Raw genomic sequence first — 21,694 nt, forward strand, 5'->3', positions numbered from 1 at the left:
CAGTGCCAGTGTGTTTCTGATGACGCAGTGCAGTGCTAGTGTGTTTCTGATGACGCAGTGCAGTGCCAGTGTGTTTCTGATGACGGAGTGCAGTGCCAGTGTGTTTCTGATGACGCAGTGCAGTGCCAGTGTGTTTCTGATGACGCAGTGCAGTGCCAGTGTTGCAAACTGGATCCACAGGTCATCATGCTGGCCCGTTGTGTACAGAGGATGTTAAATGGGCTGAAAGCCTGTTGTATTATTATACTGCATACAGCCCTCCTCTGGTGCTGCTCTAGTGAAGAGAAAATGGAAAAGCTTCAGGTGGTATTTAATGATGCAGCCAGAAGCAAGTGCAAGTTGTACGCTTGTGACTAATAATGTTTGGAGGATTTTCACGTATAAATGTTTGTGTCCCATAATTGACTTTTTTTTTTCTTTCAATGGTTTGAACTGAGCCAGCATGAAGGTATTCTTCTTATTACGTTGTGTTTGAAATTATGTAAAATTGAAATGTAAAATGTCCCCTCTCCTCTCCTCCCCTCTCCTCTCTCCTCTCCTCCCCTCCCCTCCCCTCCCTCCCCTCTCCTCTCCTCCCCCTCTCCTTTCCTCCCCTCCCCCTCTCCTCCCCTCCCCTCTCCTCCTCCTCTCCTCTCCTCCTCCTCTCCTCTCCTTCCCTCCCCCTCCCCTCCCCTCTCCTCTCCTCCCCTCCCCTCCCCTCCCCCTCTCCTCCCCCTCTCCTCCCCTCCCCTCCTCCTCTCCTCCCCCTCACCTCTCCTCCCCCTCTCCTTCCCTCCCCTCTCCTCCCCTCCCCTCTCCTCCCCTGTCCCCTCTCCTCCCCTCTCCTCCCCCTCTCCTCTCCTTCCCTCCCCCTCTCCTCTTCTTCCCTCCCCCTCTCCTCCCCTCCCCACTCCTCCCCCTCTCCTTCCCTCCCCTCCCCCTCTCCTCCCCTCCCCCTCTCCTCCCCTCCCCTCTCCTCTCTCCTCTCCTCCCCTCCCCTCCCCTCCCCTCCCCTCTCCTCTCCTCCCCCTCTCCTTTCCTCCCCTCCCCCTCTCCTCCCCTCCCCTCTCCTCCTCCTCTCCTCTCCTCCTCCTCTCCTCTCCTTCCCTCCCCCTCCCCTCCCCTCTCCTCTCCTCCCCTCCCCTCCCCTCCCCCTCTCCTCCCCCTCTCCTCCCCTCCCCTCCTCCTCTCCTCCCCCTCTCCTCTCCTCCCCCTCTCCTTCCCTCCCCTCTCCTCCCCTCCCCTCTCCTCCCCTGTCCTCTCCTCCCCTCTCCTCCCCCTCTCCTCTCCTTCCCTCCCCTCTCCTCTTCTTCCCTCCCCCTCTCCTCCCCTCCCCTCTCCTCCCCCTCTCCTTCCCTCCCCTCCCCCTCTCCTCCCCTCCCCTCTCCTCCCCTCCCCTCTCCTCCTCCTCTCCTCTCCTCCTCCTCTCCTCTCCTTCCCTCCCCCTCTCCTCCCCTCTCCTCCCCTCCCCTCCTCCTCTCCTCCCCTCTCCTCTCCTCCCCTCTCCTCCTCCTCTCCTTCCCTCCCCCTCCCCTCCCCTCTCCTCCCCTCCCCCTCTCCTCCCCCTCTCCTCCCCTCCCTCCTCCTCTCCTCCCTCCCTCCCCTCTCCTCCCCTGTCCTCTCCTCCCCTCTCCTCCCCCTCTCCTCTCCTTCCCTCCCCCTCTCCTCTTCTTCCCTCCCCCTCTCCTCCCCTCCCCTCTCCTCCCCCTCTCCTTCCCTCCCCTCCCCCTCTCCTCCCCTCTCCTCTCCTCCCCTCCCCTCTCGTCCCCTCCCCTCTCCTCTCCTCCCCCTCTCCTTCCCTCCCCTCCCCTCTCCTCCCCTCCCCTCCCCTCCCCCTCCCCTCCCCTCTCCTCCCCTCCCCCTCTCGTCCCCTCCCCTCTCGTCCCCTCCCCTCTCCTCTCCTCCCCCTCTCCTTCCCTCCCCTCCCCCTCTCCTCCCCTCTCCTCCCCTCCCCTCTCCTCCTCCTCTCCTCTCCTCCTCCTCTCCTCTCCTTCCCTCCCCTCCCCTCCCCTCTCCTCCCCCTCCCCTCCCCTCCCCTCCTCCTCTCCTCCCCCTCTCCTCTCCTCCCCCTCTCCTTCCCTCCCCTCCCCTCTCCTCCCCTCCCCTCTCCTCCCCTGTCCTCTCCTCCCCTCTCCTCCCCCTCTCATCTCCTTCCCTCCCCCTCTCCTCTTCTTCCCTCCCCCTCCCCTCCCCTCTCCTCCCCCTCTCCTCCCCCTCTCCTCCTCCCCAGCTCCACATCGCAGCAGCCAATGGCTACGTCCAGGCTACAGAGCTGCTGCTGGAGGGAGGAGCCAGCATGGACCTGAGGGACTGTGATGGATGGCAGCCTCTCCATGCTGCTGCCTGCTGGGGCCAGGTACACACACACACACACACACACACAGATTTATACCTTTGACTGGTACTGTATATACATACACACACACACATTTATATATATACACATACACGCACACACACACACACACACACACACACACACACCCACGTATTTATATATATATATATATATATATATATATATACACCCACACTCGTATTTATATATACACACACACATATTTGTATATACATACACATATTGATATACACTCATATATACATATATACACACCAATAACACACACAGGTATATACAGGTTGTGTTGTATTGGAACAGGAAGTGGCAGTGTTTGTGTTGTGTTGGAACAGGAAGTGGCAGTGTGTGTGTTGTGTTGGAACAGGAAGTGGCAGTGTGTGTGTTGTGTTGGAACAGGAAGTGGCAGTGTGTGTGTTGTGTTGGAACAGGAAGTGGCAGTGTGTGTGTTGTGTTGGAACAGGAAGTGGCAGTGTGTGTGTTGTGTTGGAACAGGAAGTGGCAGTGTGTGTGTTGTGTTGGAACAGGAAGTGGCAGTGTGTGTGTTGTGTTGGAACAGGAAGTGGCAGTGTGTGCGTTGTGTTGGAACAGTGGTGTGTGCAGTGTTTGAGAGAGACCGAGTAGGCTTACTAATGCGCCTCAAAGAAAAAGAACATAGGCTGTTTTGTCTGGCCATAAGCACACAGCACTACTTTAAGATGTGCTGTTTTTTAGTTCAAATACAGTTACAGATCAAACTAACTTAGGATATTACCTAGTCAAACCCTACTGCGTGTGTATTTTGAGTGGTCTGGTCTTAACCGGTCTCGCCCTGCCTTGGTCTTGGCCTTGACTCGGCCTCGACCCCTCAAAGTCTTGGTTTTGTCTCGGCCTCGATACACTCTGGTCTTGGTCATGATTTGGTCTTGGTTTAGATGGTCTTGACTACAACACTGGTATACACACACACACACATGGTACCAACATACAAGCACAACATGTGTTGTATGTTGTGGTTGCAGATGCATGTAGCAGAGCTTCTGGTGTCTCATGGTGCCAGTCTGAACGCCAAAACCCATCTGGAGGAGACGCCTATAGGTAGGTACACCTACACCTCCGTCCTACTCCACCTGTCCTCTCCTCCTCCCTATAGGTAGGTACACCTACACCTCCGTCCTACTCCACCTGTCCTCTCCTCCTCCCTATAGGTAGGTACACCTACACCTCCGTCCTACTCCACCTGTCCTCTCCTCCGGTCCTGTCTATTCCTCTCCTCCTACACTTCACCTCCTCCTCTCCTCTCTTCTCCTCCTACACTTCACCTCCTCCTCTCCTCTCTTCTCCTACACTTCACCTCCTCCTCTCCTCTCTTCTCCTCCTACACTTCACCCTCTCTCCTCCTCCTCCCCTCTCCTCCTCCTTTCCTCTCCTCCTTTTCTCCTCTCTAATTCCTGACCTGGTGTGAGAAGTCAAGCCTCCCTACAAACACCACCTAAATGAAATAAAGGTTCATAGATTTCAGAAAGCTCCAATCCTCTAACCCCTACTTTCATCAGCGGGGAGCCAAAACAGGCTGCTAAGTACCCTGGCACTGTGCTGGCATTGTCCTGAGGTACCCTGGCATTGTGCTGGCATTGTCCTGAGGTACCCTGGCATTGTGCTGGCATTGTCCTGAGGTACCCTGGCACTGTGCTGGCATTGTCCTGAGGTACCGTGGCACTGTGCTGGCATTGTCCTGAGGTACCCTGGCATTGTGCTGGCATTGTCCTGAGGTACCGTGGCACTGTGCTGGCATTGTCCTGAGGTACCCTGGCATTGTGCTGGCATTGTCCTGAGGTACCCTGGCATTGTGCTGGCATTGTCCTGAGGTACCGTGGCACTGTGCTGGCATTGTCCTGAGGTACCCTGGCATTGTGCTGGCATTGTCCTGAGGTACCCTGGCATTGTGCTGGCATTGTCCTGAGGTACCCTGGCATTGTGCTGGCATTGTCCTGAGGTACCGTGGCACTGTGCTGGCATTGTCCTGAGGTACCCTGGCATTGTGCTGGCATTGTCCTGAGGTACCCTGGCATTGTGCTGGCATTGTCCTGAGGTACCCTGGCATTGTGCTCCACCATCTGCCTTAATGGACGCTGTAGACTGACCTCAAAAACACCAAGACGCAACAAAAAACATACTTTTTAAAAGAACCGTTGTTCTGTAATGCCTCGCAGCAAAATTCTTCAGGTGTTTTATTGTGACGTTGTTGCTCTGGGTGACTGCGTCAGCTGCTGGTCTGACACGCTGCTGGATAGACGGGTTAGAGGAACCACTACAGCCCTGACGGGAGGTGCGTTATGGGGTGTGGAGTGCATCTACAGAGATCGGTGTAGACGAGCCGCCCCACTATTGGGACCATATTGCCCCGCTCTTCACAAAATACTGATCCATATTTTCGTTTGTTCCAAGCAGAATAAGCAGTTACGTTTTTAAATGGGTAAAAGGCACTTGACAAGAAGCAGGCTGTCCACCGAAAGATCAGGTTGTGTGGTGACCTTTGCCCTTTGCCTCCGCCCCCCCCCCCCCCGCCCCCCCAGACTTGTGCGAAGACGAGGAGTTCCGGAACATCCTGCTGGACCTCAAACACAAACATGACATTATCATGAAGTCTCAGCTCAAACACAAGACGTCGCTCTGCAGACGCACCTCCAGCGCAGGCAGCCGCGGGTGAATATCACACTGAAGCACTACACCTCATCAGCCTACGCTGCCCTCTGGTGGACATGCATGCACACTGCACCCTAGCAGTCTTTAGGGCCACCTGCTGGACACGCACACACACTGCATCCTAAAACTGTAATATCTTTGAGGTAATGTGACGGTGTGTGTTCATGCGTGTGTGTGTAGGAAGGTGGTGAGGAGAGCCAGCCTGTCGGACAGACACAACATGTGTCGGAAAGAGTACGAGACGGAGGCCATCGTGTGGCGAGGAGGGCGGGAGGAGCAGGGGAAGGAGGAGAGGAAGGAGGAGAGGAAGGAGGAGAGGAAGGAGGAGAGGAAGGAGAAGGAGCCCGAACTGGAGTCCAGCCTGACGGTGAGTGGATAGTAGAGTTTTTGCTCCTATGTATTGAGGGTGGATGGTGTGTGTGTGGTGTGGTGTGTGGGCGCCATTTTGTTCAACTTTAGCCTCAGCTTTGTTTGCCAAGGAAAGGGAAAGTAGAAAGAAATTCAGAAAGAGAGCATTAGTACTAGTTGCTAAACTAAGGTAAAGTACGACTTAGTAACAGCAGAGTAATTGTATTCTCCAGGGGAGGCCCACTGAGAGAGCCAAGCCTCAGAAGATCCTCAAAGACGGAGCGAAACCCAACGGCCTCCTCGTCGTCACGACGACGTCCACCCCCACTCCGACGCCCACCAATGGGGAGGCTCCGTGCCTGGACAGCAGGGGAGTGGCCTCCCCGTCGTCCTCAGAGGAGGCGTGGCCTAAGGAGCGCGCTCAGACGTTGTCGGAACTCAAGAAGCAGAGGTCGGCGGCCAAGCTGCTCAGCCACCCGCTGCTCAACGGTCACCTAGGAAACGGATCGCCTGACTCCGCCCCCGAAGTCAACAGCAGCCCTGAGGACTCCCGCATGCCCCTGGTCTCATCCAATGGCAGCGCGGTTTACTACACGCCCGCCAGCGGAGACCCGCCCATCCTCAGACTGAAGCAGCCGGTGGAGGAGGTGGAGCCTGGCAGGCGCACCTGCTGCTGTGTGTCGTAGCAGGACGGGTCATGTGACCTAGCAGGACGGGTCATGTGACTTAGCAGGACGGGTCATGTGACAGAACTGTGGTGGAGGCCAGGAGTCATGTGACCGGGGAGGAGCAGGAGTGATTGCACACACACACACAGCAAGCCGGATCCTAGAATGCACTAGGGTGGAGCTTCACTTTCACTCAACCTCTTAACTTGTTAACTGAAATATTGACTGACCTAGAGGAAGAGGAGGAGGTGAGGGAGGGAGGGAGCAAGGAGGGAGGAGGTGGGAGGGAGCAGGGAGGGAGGGAGGGAGGGAGGAGGTGAGGGAGGGTGAGAGGGAGCAGGGAGGGAGGGAAGGAAGAGGAGGTGAGGGAGGCTGGGATACTGTTGTTCTCCAAGTAGGAGAGGCTGAGTCAAACTCTGCTCTTGAGAGATGGACTCTTCCCCCTCATATTTAAAGGGATACTACATCCTGTCATGTGACAGGTTAAACCACTGTGGGTGGGGGAGGGGGTTGGGGGATTCCATGACAGGAGCTTGTAGCAGGAACTATAAAGAAGTGTAAGGTCAGAGGGCATATTTGGGGCAGAGGTCAGACAGGGTCAGACCTTCCTGTTTTGGGTTTTGAAGGGGAGTTTGGTTTCTCCCTCACCCCCGCACCAAGATACTGACCTCCACCCCTCACCCCCGCACCAAGATACTGACCTCCACCCCTCACCCCCGCACCAAGATACTGACCTCCACCCCTCACCCCCGCACCAAGATACTGACCTCCACCCCTCACCCCCGCACCAAGATACTGACCTCCACCCCTCACCCCTGCACCAAGATACTGACCCCCATCCCTCACCCCCGCACCAAGATACTGACCCCCATCCCTCACCCCCGCCGTCGAAGGGAGAATGGTTTGAGCTGCAGCACAGTGTGTCAGTATTGTCTCCAGTGTCTAGACTGGGGTCTACATGTGTTCTCGGAATATGAGCTGTATTTACACATCCAGAGTACCTGAAGTTCTCACATCCTCGTAGCTCATTTAAAACAAGCGATTTTGGAAGGAAAGAAAAGTTTGTACAGTTTATAGCATATTATTTATGAGAGTAATTGTTGTATATAGATGGTTCCTGTAAGTGTAGCATCTGTGTATTTATTATTGTGTGGAGTGGATGAAATAGCAAAGACTGGTTGAGTGTGTCTTCCAGAAACGTGTAGAGCAGACACGATGTTCATGTGTTGACTGACAGATACTGTTCTTACCTGGTGTGTGTGTAATATATAATATATTATTATTTAATATAATAATATCGACAGGTTCAGATATCCAGACCTAATCAGGAAGGGTTTACAGACTCTCAGGGTCACTGTGAGTCCATGCCCTCAAAATCATGAAGAATCGAGTTTTGTGCAGTTAATAAAACAGTGATTTCTAGAACGGTTTAAAGTGTCCTGGAAGTGTTATCTGAACCTGTCTCCATGGTAACTTCAGTCAGATGTGTTAACCTGTCTCCACTAAACATTCCAAAACAAACACAAAAACCAGTGGTGAGTTATGGTTTGTGAAAAGCTTCAAAAGTGAGGTCAAAGTGACTACCACAATCCCTGACTTCACCAATGCACAAAGTTGTTTGGTGACTTTCATGTTGTTTGAAGTACTAATTCAGTAATCCTTCTTAAGAACCTGAGGTTTGTGTGCGTAAGACAGGTGTGTGCATAAGACAGGTGTGTGCATAAGACAGGTTCGTGCGTAAGACAGGTGTGTGCGTAAGACAGGTGTGTGCGTAAGACAGGTGTGTGCATAAGACAGGTGTGTGCATAAGACAGGTGTGTGCGTAAGACAGGTGTGTGCGTAAGACAGGTGTGTGCGTAAGACAGGTGTGTGCGTAAGACAGGTGTGTGAGAGACTGTGTGTAGGAACCTATGAACTGTAGTTGTTCATGTAACCCAGCAAAATAGTAATGTAGCATCTTATTTACGTCCACATAACGCCATACTGCAGGATAGCCTTCCTAAAACGTTCCTACCCACGTCAAAATGATAGTGTTACATTACGAGCATGATGAACAAATGACCGGCCCGTTTGAAAATCGACAAAGTTTCATATTGGGGAATTCCTCGTCGAATATTAATGTATAATATAGCACATACAGATTTGATCGTGTCTCAGAACCGACAGGAATGTTAATCGGAATGATATCATGTACGACTTAAATACGAACAGAGACAGGATCAAACTAAGACTTCAGTCTGCAGCAGCAAAGGCCACAACCGTCCATACCAACACCTCTCCCTTGTGAACACAGAGTGTCGTGTAGAGCTTCACGTATCTAACTGTGTCTGTGTGTGTGTGTATATAGAGCTCTGAAAGCACCAGTGTAACATATTCAACTCTTCAGCATGTAACCTAGTGTGTCTAGATGTAGCTATGGTCTTTCTGACTAACTCTGTTTGGTGTTGAAGTCTCTCTGTGTCTGTGGGACCCTCATATCTGTCTCCCCCACCCTGCACCCCCACCCTGCACCCTCCCCCCCCACCCTGCACCCTCCCCCCCCACCCACACCCTGCACCCTCCCCCCCACCCACACCCTGCACCCTAACCCTCATCACCTCCAGTGCCAAGGAGTCTTCTGGACTGATGTGAGATGTTAACCTCATACTTACTTTTACTTCTCACTCTCGATATATATATACACATCTCTCTTATCTCTATCTTTGTCTCCCTCCTTCAATCACTCCTCCTCCTCCCTCTTTCCCTCTCCTCTCTTTCTCTCGTGCTCTCTCCAGCTTTCTCTCTTGACACCCCTCCAAGCCCTTAAATCAGCCCTGTGTCAAACAGGTCTTGTAAATATCGTTTCATCAAGTCCAACATGAACTGCACCAGGTGTAACTTAGTATTGCTACATTGTACTCTGTCATTGTGATGAGAAGCTGGCCTTTTAAAGACTAAACATCGAGCCAGTTTGCGTTATTGGACGGACTTGTTTACGTGTACTGGTGGTGGTACACATCTGGGTGTCTTCTGAAGGATTGATTCTCTTCTTACTGTCGTGGCCAATACCTGCCATCCACAGCACATGTCACCATGTCCATACCTGTCACCCTGTCCATACCTGTCACCCTGTCCATACCTGTCACCCTATCCATACCTGTAACCCTGTCCATACCTGTCACCCTATCCATACCTGTCACCCTGTCCATACCTGTCACCCTATCCATACCTGTCACCCTATCCATACCTGTCACCCTGTCCATACCTGTCACCCTGTCCATACCTGTCACCCTGTCCAGCCAGAACAGTATTGACGTAGAACAGTCAGAGACTGCAGGCTTCGCTGTTGAGAAAGAAAGAGAAACATTGAAACTACTGATTTTGTAAGTACTGGAAATACTGATGGGTGCATTAACATATTTTGAATAAATTGTATATTTTGAGCATTTGGAGTAATTCATTGTCTACGAGAAGTGTGCGACTGCGAAGGTTACTGGTGTGTATTTGTTTTGTGTATTTTGCGAGTCAACATCATTGATCAGTGCGTATAGAATTAATGTATAGGATTTATTATAAGAATAGATGTATAGAATGTTAGAATTGACCTATAGAACAGGTAAATAGAATGTATAGAATATAATAAAATTACGCAAGCAGTGGTAGCCATGATCACATGATATTGGCTCAGTATTAACCAGAGATGGCAAAAGTACACACATCCTTCACTCAAGTAGAAGTACGGATACTCATGTCAAAAGACTGGAAAGTTTTGAAAGTAAAAAGTTGTCAGAAAAATAGAGAAGCAAAGTACTGATACCAGAAGAATCTGCTTAACCCTTGTGTTAGCTTCAGGTCATTCTGACCCATAAGTCATTGTGACCCACCGTCGTATTGCAACAACTTTACCGCATACCACAACAAAGTGAAGCATTTTCTTTTAACCGTTGGGCTGTCTCAGACCCCCCACATTGCGAAGGTTAAAAGAAAATTATTTTTATTTATTTTTGTATTGGGTAAAATTGGGTAAACACAACGATGGTTCGTTATGAACCTTTGGGTCATGTGACCCGAAGGCAGCACAAGGGTTAAGTACAGTAGCAAAGTATTTGTACTTTCTTACTTCCCATCTCTGCAACAGTAACAGTGTAGTCGCATGATGATGATAATGAGAGTGTAATAACAGCGTAATGATAGTGTAACAGTGTAATACGTGTGTAACAACAATGTTATACATTTACATTTATTCATTTAGCAGACGCTTTTATCCAAAGCGACTTCCAAGAGAGAGTTTTACAAAAGTGCATAGGGCACTGATCATAACAACGAGATAGCCCCAAAACATTGAGTAGCCAAACATGAAGCACACATTGTGAAAAGAAAATAAGTGCCAATGGGAATAACCATAAGAGCATGTAGTTAAACAAGTTACAAATTAAACATGAACCTCAAAAGTGCAAGAGTGTAATAACAGTGTAATAACAGTGTAATAACAGTGTAATAACAGTGTAATAACAGTTTAACAACAGTGCAGAGATGGCAAAAGTACACGTCCTTCACTCAAGTAGAAGTACATTTACATTTATGCATTTAGCAGACGCTTTTAAAAATATACTTTTTCAGATAAGTTAAAGTAAAGAAGTAGGATCTGACATATACTTAAGTAAAAAGTAGCCATTACTAATACCCGTTTTAGTGTCACATGGTAACTGGACCTCACATCCTATTACAAACATCTCCCTCATATATGGCCTTGGGTGATCAGGAATGTCTCTATTCTCTGTCATGTCAACAGGCCATCAAATACAGATAAAATGCCATCAAATACAGATTAAAACTAAAGTAACAAGCCTGGTTTGAAAATGTTACAAATAGAAAGTACAGATGTTTGTGTAAAATATGTAAGGAGTGAAAGTAAAAAGTTGTCAGAAAAATCTATAACGAAGTAAAGTACTGATACCAGAAAGAACAGTAATGAAGTATTTCTACTTTGTTACTTCGCATCTCTGGTATTAACCTTTAGCTTTCCTCCCCTTCCCTCCCCTCCCTGTGAGCAGAGCTGCCCCATGAGGACCCAGGCTGGGGCCTGTCACTGTGGTGCTCTGGTACTGTGGTATTCAGAGAGGGCCAGCTGGCGTGAAGCCCAGCCCTCTCTAACCCTCTCCCTCTCCGCCTCCATCTGGAGCAACATGGACCTCAGCCCAGAGGAGACGCCTCCCCCCCCCCCCCCAGTCTCCCTTCTACCCCCCCTCCTCTCCCTTCCCCTGCCCCTCCCCCCCCTCCTCTCCCCTCCCTTGCTCCCCCCATCCTCCTCTCCCTTCCCCCTGTTCCCCCCCTCCTTCTCTCCCCTCCCTTCCCCTGCTACCCCCTCCACCTCCTCCCCCCTCAGTCTGAATTTAACAGACATGGTGTAAAGTGACCAGATCTCAGCAGTTAACCACATCTCTGCTACCAGGCACAGTGTAAAGTAATAACATCTCATCTACCAGGCCCAGTGTAAAGTAACCACATCTCAGCTACCAGGCCCAGTGTAAAGTAACCACACCTCTACTACCAGGCACAGTGTAAAGTAACCACATCTCTGCTACCAGGCACAGTGTAAAGTAACCACATCTCAGCTACAAGGCACAGTGTAAAGTAACCACAGTGACTAGTCAGTGTGAGACCAGCTGCTGTGTTTAATCCTCCCTGCCCACAGGGGGCCCTGCAGTGCTCTGCCACACTCCGGAGACCAGCTCCCCAGGGCTGACACTGACACTCACACAGAACCGGAAGCACCGCTGCGAGCCAATCACAGGGTTTGTTTGGAAACCGACCCAATCTTCTCAGTCTCGTCACGAAGTCAGAGCTGGCCTGCCAGGCTGAGGGATCCTGGGCTTCACTGAGACAAGCCTTGGAGTCTGTCAGCCACTCAGCCAGAGGGATGGCTGAAGAATCTCCAACTTCAACTTGTTTAAGATATACACATTTATAAAAAGAAATGTGAGTGTCAGAGAATATATCTGTGTATGTCGTAGAGCTGCACAATCAGATTCCGTCACAGTCAGATTCCATCACAGTCAGATTCCATCACAGACAGATTCCATCATAGACAGATTCCATCATAGACAGATTTCATCATAGACAGATTCCATCATAGACAGATTCCATCATAGACAGATTCCATCATAGACAGATTCCATCACAGACAGATTCCATCAGTCTGCTTCCGGAGAGTTGGTTTAACAACTTGTTTAACAACTGCTCTGCAGCCGAGGGTAAATTTATAGTGGTGATGAGTGACGACAGGGATTATGGTGTTGACAGAGGGGTCATGTGACTGTGTGGTTAGTGTCACCTGTCACCCTGATGAGTGATCAACATTTTGGAAATGGTGGTTCATCATGAAATACCACAACTTCCTGTTTTATGTTTTATTTGAGAAAAAGGGAAACATAATTGTAAACATATGCAGCACATCTACCTAATAATAAGGACAACTTTCCCACAGTCTGTAGTAGCCAGAGTCTACATAATGATCTATAAAGTATCTTGTTGTTGAGTTAGCGTTAATTACATTTCTGTGTGTTGAGCTGGTGTTGTCAAGGTATTAACTGAGCTGGTGTTAAGGTATTAAAGAAGCTAGTTGGTACAGTTTCGGCTGGCGTGGTAGGCTGTTTAAAGTGGCTTGTTGCCAGCTTCACAGCGCTACAGTCCGAGGGTGACATTCCAGAGGCACAGAATCCTCGCCACAGAAAGGACGGAATGTGGAGTATGTCTGCCGGCATAATCTGACCAAACTAAATTACCACAGGAAATCAGGATGAACAACAAACCAACAACAACAATATATATTTAAACGAGTTCAGGGAGAAGTTCGTTTGCTATTTGTAACCAGAAGTACAGGGTGATCTCTTGCTCTTATCTCCTCTCTATAGTTTCCAATTTAAAGTGGTCTATCTGTGAAATGGCCTCGTAAATTTACTGTGAGAACTGTATGAACTTCCTGTGTGAGAATCTGTCTGTCAACGACTAACTTAACCGTAATACATTTACTGTCACCTTATCTTCATAATTCAGAAAACTTTGGAAGAAGAGATAAGGTTTAACGGCTAACAACCACTACAAAACAATGTTCAACTATGTTCAAATGAGCAGAGGTCATTTGGTGGCCTACGTAGATGCTTATGCGTTGTAGGCTAATAGACTTAACATAAGGTGCGATATTTCAAACCTTTTTTATGTGGATGTCTCATATGTGTCTGACTTTAGGTCATTTAATTTCCGAAACGTGCAGGCTACTGGAGTCCAAGCTCCGAAGCTAGGCATTATCTAGTCTAGTTTTTTCCGCTCATATTACACAGACGCCCCACTTTCAACGTGGGCTGCTCTAATGGTCAAGCCGCAGATACTGCATTGTCAGCGGCCTGCGAAGAGGCCAGGGAAGTTCTAACATTTATTAGCATAGGCCTTTTAACTCATATCACAACGAGGGCTTTACAGATGCCCACGGATCAGCATTTATAACAAACCTAAGCCCTCGGAGAAGTGTTTATAACACTTCATAATTAACGTTGCTGTAAATATTACGTACTGTAGGTACATGTACATATACGAAACAATAAATGTGTCTTGATACAAACGCTGAGAATGCCTGAAACGTGTAATCTGTTGACTGCTAGGTTTCCCATTATGTATCGTATCATTGAGACGCTTGCTTGTGAATTATTTAAGCAGTTTACTTCCATGGTTACAGTACACTTTTAAGTATTTTTTTTTACCCTTGAATCCATGCACGTTATTGGTGGAAGTGCGTCCAACTTCATTGGCTGTCAATAATAACTCGTTTAAAAAGGCATGGGTCACCCCGCGGTCACTGTGCATAGGGTCAGCGCCAATAATTTGAGAAGCCGAGGACCTTCGGAATATTTCCGTTGAAAGAGTGGAAAACACACCGTATACCGACTATTGACAAAAATCCCGCGTGGTTTACCCCGGCATCGATTGATCTCTGTTGATCTGTGTCATATGACAGACGCACGCAGACGGCTTTGTTCATCTAAAACGAAGAGACCCCACTAGTTAACAGCACTGTGCAGGAAGATATGGGGGCAGCATGCATATTTACAGCTAGCCACTCTGATTAGCTTTCTACCCGTGTTTTCCATAGCTGTCGCTAGAATATTAGTATAATTTGTCTCCTCTTCAACGAGAAGGAAAATGTTTCTCGGTCGCAAAGTGAGATTGTCGACAGCGGCTGTAGGTGAAGCTTGGAACTCCATATACGCGCAAGTCACATTAAACAGACTGGGGGACGTTACCTGCTCGACATTACGTTATAGACATACATTTCAATGTCCTGGAGCTTTTAGTCGATCCGTCTGTTGTCCGGACCTAGAACTCTCACCATGTGAAAAGCGACGAGGGGAAATGTTCACCGCCAAAAACTACCTGGATTCGTCCCATTTAATAATTTCGCAGTGGGAACATTTAGCTCGGGTAACCCCTATTGCTCCAAGTCTCTCTCGGAGTCAAAACAAAAGTAACGTTTTACACGACAGCAATACATGTAAGTCTTTATCTACGCTCATCTTAGTAAATGCAAACGGGCGCAGTAAACTCGGTACAGTTCACTCTGTTTTGTTTACAAATGACACAACGTTCTGCTCAACGCGTTTCCTCTCCACTATTGTGCAAATGAGAGCTTCATCTACCGCTACCAAGGAGAAGCGCGAGGCAGGCACCTCAGAGGACGCAGTCACGGACAACAAAGAGGTAAATGAAACTCGTAACATTATTTGTTTAACCCCACGACACCGCTCTCAACAATGTTTAACCAGCAATCATGCCGCTTTTGTTAACAGGCGAAACATAGAGCTCGTTTATGGACTATTCAACTGGTGTTCCGGAGGCAGTAATGTGTTAGTTGTAAGATTCATGTATCAAATGATCGGTTAACAGCTTGTAAACTATACATTTGGAACGATAGTCATGCAGAGCGCTTATACAAGAAGGCTGTTACGTGACGCGTGTTGCGCTGTTCACGTGGTGTTACTAGCCTAGTTTTTGTGAGAATGGATTAAAGCTATACATTTTTCCTCTTCCATTGAAGTGTCCCTTTGGAGACTCGCTGACCTAATAACGACTCCTCCTACGCTAACATGTTAAAGAAGGATATTCCTCTTCGACATATTCCTCCAGGAAGGAATACCATGAAGCAGTTAGTCCATAAGGACGAGATTTGACGGTATCTCGATGAACCCCGTCTAGTTAACTGTAGACGAGCTATACTCATTAAGCCCATGCATCATTACACATGATCCCCATAGCATGGACTCTGTGTAGTGTAGCACGAAATCATCCACTAGGAAGTAGTCTGAGGTTGTATAGTCTAGAAAGAAGTAGTGTAGTCGAGTAAAAAGAAAGAAGAAAACAAATCCCATTAGAACAAGAGGACACCACAGTGATCCATAGGGTGGGGTGTTAGGGTTAGTGTGAGAGTTTAGGTTAGGGTGTGTGTTAGTTACTAACAATTCCTCCTACTGGAGGAATCCTAATTAGATTGCATCTCCAGCTCTGAGCAGGCACATGGAACTAACAGCAACATCATGTTTGTCTTATGGTTGCTCAGGGGCAACACATTAGACATTGAGGCAACTATTTGTGTATGTGTGTGTGTGTGTGCGCGAGAATCTGCAGGCCTGTGTGTGTGTGTGTGTGAGAGAGAGAGAGAGAGAGAGAGAGTGTTATCACACACAGCAGCTCCTCTGTTCTCCGTCTCCTCCCAGACACAACTCCCTGCACACACCGCCCACAGGCCACGCCCACAGGCCACGCCCACCGCAGCCTGCCAGGCTGTGTGTGTGCTCCTACTGCTGTCTGGCAGGTTGCTGCTCTTTGGCCAACAGAGGCCTTTCTGTCTGCCTGTCTGCCTGCCTGAGTGTCTGTCTGCCTGTCTGTCTGTCTGTCTCTCCCTCTCTCTGTTTATGTGTCCATGGCACCCTGCTGACCTTACCCAGGGTCACCCCCCCCCCCCCCCCCTCTGTTAGGTAAATCTTTAAAAAGAATTGCACAGAGTCGTCAGGCTCAAGGAATGTGCAATAGTTTTATTCTTGCCAGCAAGGAAACAAGTCTGACTCGGTTCAGAGTTGTGTAAAATCTAGTCTTCATGCATGATTGTTTATACAACATTGGTGAGAATTCTCCTCCCCTGCATAGCAGCTGTCTAGCTGATGATAGTATTCTTCCTACGAGGTGATATTTAGTTCAAGGAACTAACATGGTTTATCACGGGTTGCGGATGATACTGGGAGGAAGGCCTTGAGTGTGTCATATCTATTTTGCACGCCAGAGCAGTTTTCATAACACATTATTAGGTAGGAAATCTTTCCACACACTGTTCTTTTCATGCAGTATAAAGGTTAAATCCTTAATTTCTCACAAACACCCCCGACCAGGGAGAGAAAGAGTTAAAAGGTACAGCGAGTGTTAAGACCATGCTTGAGGTGCATATAGGTCTCAGCCCTCTATGAACTCTTAGATCAGATTATATACTTGTATATTAAATGTTGTACACTTATATTTGTGTAATATCCAGATCCATCATACCAGCTTGATTGGCCTACTTCCTGTCCTGACTGAACTGATGCATCATGGGAGGTCATGTAGTCCCCCCCCCATGGAACGCCAGTTCTTCTGAATATAGTACATTTTATGTATAGTTCTCAAACAAATGGCTTGTTATTTCCTGGAATGGAAACCCTGCCTCCTCATTGGCCGTGTGAGGCACATGACCTGGGTGTTGTGAATCAGTATTCCCAGCATGCCGTTCGTCCCTGTCCTCTATTGTGTTTTGCTGGAACTAATCCATTTACAGGCGTGAGGCGACTCACACGCTGTGGCGACCTCTAGCTCCTCACTGCGTGTCAGCCTGCTAGATTAGACCTGCTGCCTTGTTCATCTGGATGCCAGGGTGGCCTGAACACACTCACACACACACACATACAGACACTCAAACACACATATGAAGAAATGAAAAGACGATATGAAACTTTTCGGCGGGTGCTCCTAACTTTGTTAGTTTGAAGCACCAGTGCTCCCAAGCAAAGAAGTAAATGTAGAGCCCTGTATATACATACTTACCGGCATTCACTGATGAACACGGCTCCTGTTCTGACATCTTCTCCCTCTCCATCCACCTGGACCAGAACCCCTCCCAGTCCTCCTCGTCCCCAGGGCCAGACCCAGGGCCGGGGCCGGGGGAGGACAAGCCCAGCAGGACCCAGCAGCTGAAGAAGGTGTTCAAGGAGTATGGTGCTGTAGGCGTCTCCTTCCACGTCTGCATCTCCCTCATGTCCCTGGGCATGTTCTACCTTGCAGTGTCCAGGTATCTACACGCCTGTGTGTGTGTGTGTGTGTGTGTGTGTGTGTGTGTGTGTGGAGACAGTAAAACATCTGTGCAGTTAAATAAAAATTGTCCCAATTCTGTCTGAGTAACTGTCCGTATTCTCTGTGTGTGTGCACTCACTCGTGTTTGTGTGTGTGTGTGTGCACTCACTCATGTGTGTGTGTGTGTCTGTCTCCACAGTGGGATAGACATGGCAGGTTTGCTATGCAAGCTGGGCTTCAGTGAAAGTGGGGTCCAGTCCAAGATGGCCGCCGGCACCAGCACTTTGGTGTTGGCCTACGCAGTGCACAAGCTGTTCGCCCCCGTACGCATCAGCATCACCCTGGTGTCTGTTCCTCTCATCGTGAGACACTTCAGAAAGACTGGCCTCTTCAGACCCCCCGGGTCTGCACCCTGAGACACACTCACTCATACACTCACTCATTTGCCATCATCTTAATATTATTACCGAATCCATCATGCATTATACAATAAAACGGTAGTAGGTGTGTAATCATTTGTTACGGCTATCCCCCAAACAACGATATCAAACACTAGCTGGATTGGTGTAAACATACACAACTACATTATATTTGGTTCTTTAAGGATCTCTATGTTTTTAAGCTCAGTATGAAACCTAGTCAAAGTTTAGCCAAATGCTTTTTCATCAGCACTTTGGGTGCACTTGATGTGCACTACCTAGCATGCCAGAAACCAACTCAACGGTAACAGTTGAGTTTACCCATAAACTGACAATGGTGCATAACAGATACTACACTCGTTAGTAGCTTATATAGTTTTTATCGACAAAGTTGTGATTGCAAAATGTGATGTGTCATTGCTGATTGTGTTAATGATGTGAGCTCAGTAATCTGGAATGTGCGTCAGCCTTCAGTGGGGAGGACAAGAGGGGTGTCCTGTCTGGTCGAAGTCTCAGTTATCCCCCCAGATGACCCCCAGACGACCCTCAGACTCTGATCCTTCTGTATCTAAAGGCACACATCTTACCTGCTTTCAACTTAAGTAACCTTAGAGTGGATTAATATTGACTTTCAAAGTGAGGTTTTGTATGATAATTTATTTACCTTTAAAGTGAATAAAGTGCTCAGCCAACTGCTGTAAATGCACCAGAACAGGTTTAGTTCAGCCTGATTGCATTCCAAAAGAAGAAAAAATAAAATGAAGACCAACAGAATGCAATTCATTAATATCTACAATCAGAACTTTTATCAGGTATATAAGAGGGTCGTTTCTCTCCCTCTTTTTCCCTCCCCTCCCTTTCAACCTCCTTGCCGCTTTCAAATATATATTTTTGGCATTTTCATGCCTGGTTGGATAGAGACACAGGAACGTAGAGGGGGGGGGGGGGGGGGGCAGAAGGCTCGGTTGAGCCACCCTTCCTCTCTATCTCATTACCCCTCTTTCTCCGTCTCTCCCTCTTTTATATATCCATCTCTCTCCACCTCTTCCATCTCCCTATTCCTCCTTCTCTACCCTCCTTCCCTCTCTCTCGGAGGTGGAGCCGGGTTGTTGCTGAGTTGGTCAGACTTCTCTGTGCTGAGAGAGGTCTCTGTGGAGATGGGTCTCCATGGAGATGGGGTATTATAAAGCTGATGATCAGTGCTGGCTGTCTGCTGACTGGGCGACTTCTCCCCCAGAGTGACTCAGCACAATCCTGCTTCCTCTCCCGTCTCCGGATAGCCCAGCACCGTCGCCAGACAGGTTCTACTTTTGGTCTGAAACCGACACGGTTCATTTTCGGTTTCTAAGGGGGCGTGGTCAACGAGTGTAGGCCGAAATGGCTCGACACTCAATCAGAGCAACGAAATGTCCTCTTGGTTTTTTACGAAAAAATGCCTCAACAGCTAAATGGTCAGATAACCACACGTCAGATACATGGTTGTGATTCGCCCGGCACTTTTCACCCCGGAGGGAAATCTGTTACCATGGGAGGGTCGCCAAGGTGATGTTCCGGGTCAAATAAACCGTCAAACTGTCAGGTTGGTCTGGTTCCCAGGTTAGCCTCCAGTCTCTCTCCTGTTTCCTGTCTGTTACATCTCTACCCAACCCCAGAGGACAGCATTTTTTTAATGAGATGAAGTTGTATTTAACTATTAAACTTGTGAATACCATCGTCTGTCTGTGTGATTGTTTTGATGAGCATAGTGATATACGAACGGTTTTGAGGATATAAGAACTGTAGTGTTCATTATGAATCGTTTATACAAGTTAAGGAGGCTTCACTACAAAAAGTTTAGAGTGTCGGAAGAGGCCCGGTCCTCCTTCACGCCCGGAGAAAAGGCACTCCGCCAGAGAAACATGCTGGCTCGAACGCTGAAGAATGTCACCGGCTGTAGCAGGGCATCCTGGTATTTTGGCGTACTGTAGACATAACATGGATTGGGATATACTACGTTTTTTTAGGGCTGTCTGGGTGTAAACAAGTGTTTGTTTGCATATCTGCTGCTATCAAAGCAACCATGTTGTATTTTGTATTGAGTTTGTGGATGCTGTACCAGCATTGGCCACAAAGGGGAGCTCTAGAACCACACATCTGCAAGGATGCCAGGAACTTCCTTGTCACTTTAAACACAATTTCACTAGGGGCATTTCAACATTCCGTATGTCACCAACCTCATTTAAAAAAATACAAATAAATTCTCAGACACGGTACGTGATCATAAAAATAAAAGATGAAATGAGAATGTTCTCACATGAACGGGCTCTACCTAACCCTCATGTGAGCGTCTCACCTTCCCAGCCCAACCCTAACCCCTGGGCTCGCCTCTCAGTGTGCTACCGCGTAACCTAGCCTACAGTCTACAAACTATACTACGATTTATGAATCTATATATGTTAAAAACAAAAAAACTACATTTTATGCGATGGCTTGGTTAGTTAAAAGCTTCATAAGAAAGGAAATTCAAATGGCCACCACAACCCTAACCGATGCATAAACAACGTGTTTTGTTTACAGTTTTTCTCGATTGGTTACACACATTTTCTGAATGCATACCTCATACTCTCAGAACTCTACACACAAATCAAAACACACACAATGGGCAAAACCCCTCACTTCTCCTGCAAAATTAAACTTTATATTCAAAACAATGTTATTTCTTCTCAAAATTGTATTTTGTCTTCAAATGACACACACAACCCATCATATGAATCGACATTTATAAGAACCATTTGAACACTGATGTGCTCAATGTAAAACACTATCATCATAGTGATTTAGGCCTTTTTTTGTTCAGTGTGTTATAAAATATTGAGAATATTGTTTTTATACTCAGAACACACAAATACACGGTAACAGATATATTTAATTTTTCCCCCCAAAACAATGTACAGAGTGTACATCCCAACCAACAAAGTGTCACATAATGGTCTACATACAAAACAGAAGAATGTACTGTATACAGTTACAGAAAGAAAAAAAAACACTATGCATCCTCTCTCCTGTTTCGGTCTGGCCACAGCACCTCATCCACGTCACAAGCAATGTTTTCCCTGGCCAAGCAGCGGGGGAAATATCGCCTAGCATGGCGAATCCAGCCATGAAAAGCATCAACTGCTATATCTCCACATGCGTCTTCCATAGCTTGGAGAAGGGGTATACGCGTTTGTGGGGGACATTGTGGGGGACATTGTGCCAAATGCAGAGAATTGTGCTGCAATTTGAGTGTAAAGCAGGAATTGTGCTTGTAGTTTAGCAGAATTGGTTCATGGGGTTGGTGCATGAGTTACATGTTGTGGTCATTGTGTCTCAAGTACCAGTATTTGTGTGTAAACAATTGAGAAAAACTGTAATGCTTAAAGTACAGTGAACTAATATAGCAACAGTTTTGCTCTGGTGCAATAGCTGGCCACTGGAATGAACCTTGTTTGTGCATATGTAGAGATATAAAGCCATAATGGAACCATTTGTAACAAGCAACGAAGGTTCCAGACAACAACCCCATTTGAATGTCAGAGGGTTCCATGCAGGATTCTTATTACGCAGGTAAGCATAGATATATATCTATGCAGGTAAGCACCAGATAGGGTTCCAAATAAGCTGAAAAGCGTTCTGGAACCTTCTCCTATTGTTCCCAAGTGTTCTATATGTTATTTGTTTTCTGAAGTGTATCCATGTCTGTGTGTACAGTAGACATGTAGAGATACCATCTGGAGGAAGTCAAGTGTAGCCAGGATTTTCGAAAGAGACATGTTTGTTGTTGTATGAGAGACGAGGCAGTGTTGATGAGCAGGGTTAAAACCACAGCAGTCTCTGGGCTCTGTCCAAGACACAGCTTTTATATTTCTTGGTCAGAT

General features: G+C 47.9%; 2 protein-coding genes across 2 annotated transcripts in view; both read left to right on the forward strand.

Moving 5' to 3' along the window:
• ppp1r16b (protein phosphatase 1, regulatory subunit 16B) overlaps positions 1-6,276 on the forward strand; it is a 12,001-nt gene extending 5,725 nt beyond the window's left edge. Inside the window, exons 3-8 of the mRNA XM_062460640.1 lie at positions 59-201; positions 2,210-2,335; positions 3,337-3,412; positions 4,891-5,020; positions 5,201-5,387; positions 5,602-6,276. Of these exons, the coding sequence (XP_062316624.1) occupies positions 59-201; positions 2,210-2,335; positions 3,337-3,412; positions 4,891-5,020; positions 5,201-5,387; positions 5,602-6,054 (1,115 nt within the window). The 3' untranslated portion in view covers positions 6,055-6,276. The remainder of the gene's footprint in view (positions 1-58; positions 202-2,209; positions 2,336-3,336; positions 3,413-4,890; positions 5,021-5,200; positions 5,388-5,601) is intronic.
• Positions 6,277-14,035: 7,759 nt separating this feature from the next.
• On the forward strand, positions 14,036-19,509 carry fam210b (family with sequence similarity 210 member B). Its single transcript, XM_062472317.1, has 3 exons — positions 14,036-14,766; positions 17,199-17,377; positions 17,579-19,509. The coding sequence occupies exons 1-3, from the start codon at positions 14,212-14,214 to the stop codon at positions 17,793-17,795; spliced, it is 951 nt and encodes a 316-aa protein (XP_062328301.1). The 5' UTR covers positions 14,036-14,211; the 3' UTR covers positions 17,796-19,509.
• Positions 19,510-21,694: the final 2,185 nt, after the last annotated feature.

The sequence above is a fragment of the Osmerus eperlanus genome, chromosome 1 (genome assembly GCF_963692335.1).
Source record: "Osmerus eperlanus chromosome 1, fOsmEpe2.1, whole genome shotgun sequence".
Classification (NCBI taxonomy): Eukaryota; Metazoa; Chordata; class Actinopteri; order Osmeriformes; family Osmeridae; genus Osmerus; species Osmerus eperlanus.